This window comes from Verticillium alfalfae, genomic scaffold (assembly GCF_000150825.1).
Source record: "Verticillium alfalfae VaMs.102 supercont1.16 genomic scaffold, whole genome shotgun sequence".
NCBI lineage: Eukaryota > Fungi > Ascomycota > Sordariomycetes > Glomerellales > Plectosphaerellaceae > Verticillium > Verticillium alfalfae.
The window spans coordinates 257219-259927 of NW_003315023.1; the positions used below are offsets into that span (position 1 = coordinate 257219).

Genomic DNA, 2709 nt, shown 5'->3' on the forward strand with positions numbered 1-2709 from the left:
CCCACACGCCGCCCTCGACGACGCGCGGCGCGACGACATTGCCGAGAAGGAGACGTGGCTGACGGCGCGCCGGCGCGCCGAGGGCGAGAAGATCCGCGACGACGAGGCGACGCTCAAGAAGACGATCAAGCGCAAGGACAAGCAGAAGCGCAAGAGCGAGAAGGAGTGGAAGGACCGCACAGAGGGCGTCGCCCACGCCAAGGCCGAGAAGCAGAAGAAGCGCGAGGCCAACCTCAAGAAGCGCAAGGACGACAAGAAGCTCGGCAAGGCCGGCCGCAAGGTCGTCAGCGCCGCCACCAAGAAGAAGGGCCGCCCCGGCTTCGAGGGCGGCTCCTTTGGCGGCAAGAAGAAGAAATGAGGCGGCTGTCGCTGTCGGCTGCTTGTCTGCTCGTCTGCTCGTCTGAAGGGGGAGAAAAAAGGGAGGGCATAGCGGGCCCTCCCCCCGGCGCCGTGTAGGATGTGTGAGCGGATCGAGCTTTGTTCTTTCGCAATGGGCGTTGGCGGCGCTGTCCACATATCTTTTGGTTTTGGGTTTTTGGTCTTCATCTTCTTCGTTACCATGCTGCATCATAATAAAGGGGGGGGGGGAGGCGGCGGAAATAACTAGCCATGAATCGAGACATGTCACTTTGCCGATTCTTCTCGTGTTCTGTTTGCTAAACGGCCTCGTTAACCAAGCATGATCACTTTTCCAAACTTCAGTCGTGGCCATGGGCCATCAAACAGCCGAAAAAACAGGACCACAAGTCATACCCATATCATGACACAGCACGCAGAACAAGGCACACCAAGAAAGAAAAGAAAGCTTGAGAATAGAGAACAACACAGGAGCTAGGTCACGATATGATCCCACGTCCCTCCCTTCGCCTTGGCTACATTTCGAAATTCGACTCTGCCAGCCCCCCAGCCCCCCCAACTAGCACCTCAAGGGAATATACCACTTGCTGCCCATCATGACCGCCTCTCCGTGATCCACCCTAATTTCGTCCTGTCCCTTCCTCCTTCTTTCGTCCGCCGTCATTACTTCGCAACTAATTTTTCATGGCCTCACTTTTGATTGATGGGCTGAAAGGGTCGGGGAGGCGAGGCGTGGGTGTCGGAACGTGGGACTTCACGAGGTGTGCAGCCCATGAGGTTTGCAGCACATGAGGCGTGCAGCCCATGACGCGAAAATGGTTTGTTTCAAATGGTCGTCAGCCCGGCTATGTCGCCAGGCGCGCTGTGTACGGTAGGATGAAGTCGGAGTTTACAGCAGGGAGTCGAGGCGGGTGAAGACGCTGAGGCACGCGGCGACGACCTCGAGCTGGAGTTCCTTGTCCTTGTTGTTATTGCATTCCTGTGCGCTCGTCAGCAGTCTGCGGTGAGGGGGTGGCAACAGTCATCGTACCTCGGCCACCGCCTGGGGCAGGTTGGCGCCAATGCCGTTGTTGACGGCCTTCTTGCCAAAGGGCCACTGGCTGTAGTCGGCGAGCAGCTCGTCAGTCTGAGCAAAAGCGCGCTCGCGGGCCTCGTGGCCGAGCGGCGTCAGGGCGTTCTCGAGCACGTTGGCGGCGTAGGCGGCGCAGACCATGGCCAGGGTGCGGACGTAGCGGAAATCGAGGCTCTCGGGGAGGAACTGCGACGGGGGCAGGACGACGGTGCGCTGGGTCAGGACGAGGCGTACACGGCGGCGGATCTCTTCCTTGGCGCCGCCGTCGGCGACGGGGTGCGTGGCCATGTCGAAGAGGAGGAAGTTGCGCTTCTCGGTGCGTAGGATGCCCTTGTCGACGAGACCCTTGGCGAGGCGCTCGCGCACTTGTTTTAGTTGGTAGCCAATCTTCATGAGGTTCCACGTCTCGCCTGTGTTCCGTTAGCCGACTTCTTTCTCTCTGCCCCTTCGATCCTGACGCATGGTGGTGCTTACCGCTCATCAGGTCCACCCAAGAGCTGACGCTCATCTTCTCGCTCTGCTTCATCATCTTGAGGGCTCGTCGAGGAGAACCTCGCCTGTCAGGGTATCGTCGATCACTTCGATGAGGCGGTCGGCGAGGGGAAAGCGCCGCCTCGAAGGGTCCTTCTGCATGCTGACGCGGCCGCGAAGGGCGAGCTCGAGGACGATGCAGCCGCGGAGGGCATACGAAATGTTGTCGTTCCAGAAAGAGAGGTATCCCTGCATTGCGTCTGGTCAGTCACATCGGGCCCTATCCTCTGGCCCCGTGCCATCGGTCGGCGCAGATTCGTCCCAAAGGGAGAGAGGAAGAGAAACCGACCTGCTTATCCTTGAGGCCCAGCAGCAGGACCTCCTCCATGAGGGTCAGCTTGGGCTGTTTTGCTGCGCTCGGCACTCTCGCTGATGTCACGAGGGTCAAAAGCAATCTTGTGGCCGTTCTCGCCGCTCTCATAGCTCGTCTCGGGGGCGCTGTCGCGGAAGTTGGAAGAGCTGTTTGTACGGCTGGCGGCGTTGCTGGCGCCTTCGCCTGTCTCGTTGCCGGGACCAGCGCCGCCACCGCCTCCGCCGCGGCGTCGCGTGAGACCGCCTTGCGCTGCTGACATGGCGATATGTCGGTTGTGGAAAGGGGGGATGTTGTTTGTCGAGGTGTGAGCCGTGGGGGGTGGTGCCTAAAGTCCAGTCGGCGGCGGTGTCTTGGGGACCCGCTCGTAAAAGGGTGTCAGGCTCGCTGTCTGGTGGTATGGCCGCGGTGCAGATGCGGCAATGGGTGGGCAGTCGGC

At 60.4% G+C, this 2709-nt stretch overlaps 2 protein-coding genes across 2 annotated transcripts in view; one reads left to right on the forward strand and one right to left on the reverse strand.

Moving 5' to 3' along the window:
- Positions 1 to 358, forward strand: part of VDBG_09757 (conserved hypothetical protein) — a gene marked incomplete at both ends in the record, with an annotated part of 2808 nt that extends 2450 nt beyond the window's left edge. Inside the window, one exon of the mRNA XM_002999991.1 lies at positions 50 to 358. Within this exon, the coding sequence (XP_003000037.1) occupies positions 50 to 358 (309 nt within the window). The remainder of the gene's footprint in view (positions 1 to 49) is intronic.
- An 888-nt stretch (positions 359 to 1246) lies between these two features.
- VDBG_09758 (vacuolar protein sorting-associated protein) lies at positions 1247 to 1958 on the reverse strand (the record flags this gene model as incomplete). Its single annotated transcript, XM_002999992.1, has 3 exons — positions 1247 to 1336; positions 1388 to 1839; positions 1904 to 1958. 3 exons carry the CDS (start codon positions 1956 to 1958, stop codon positions 1247 to 1249), a joined length of 597 nt encoding a protein of 198 aa, XP_003000038.1.
- Between the last annotated feature and the right edge of the window lie 751 nt (positions 1959 to 2709).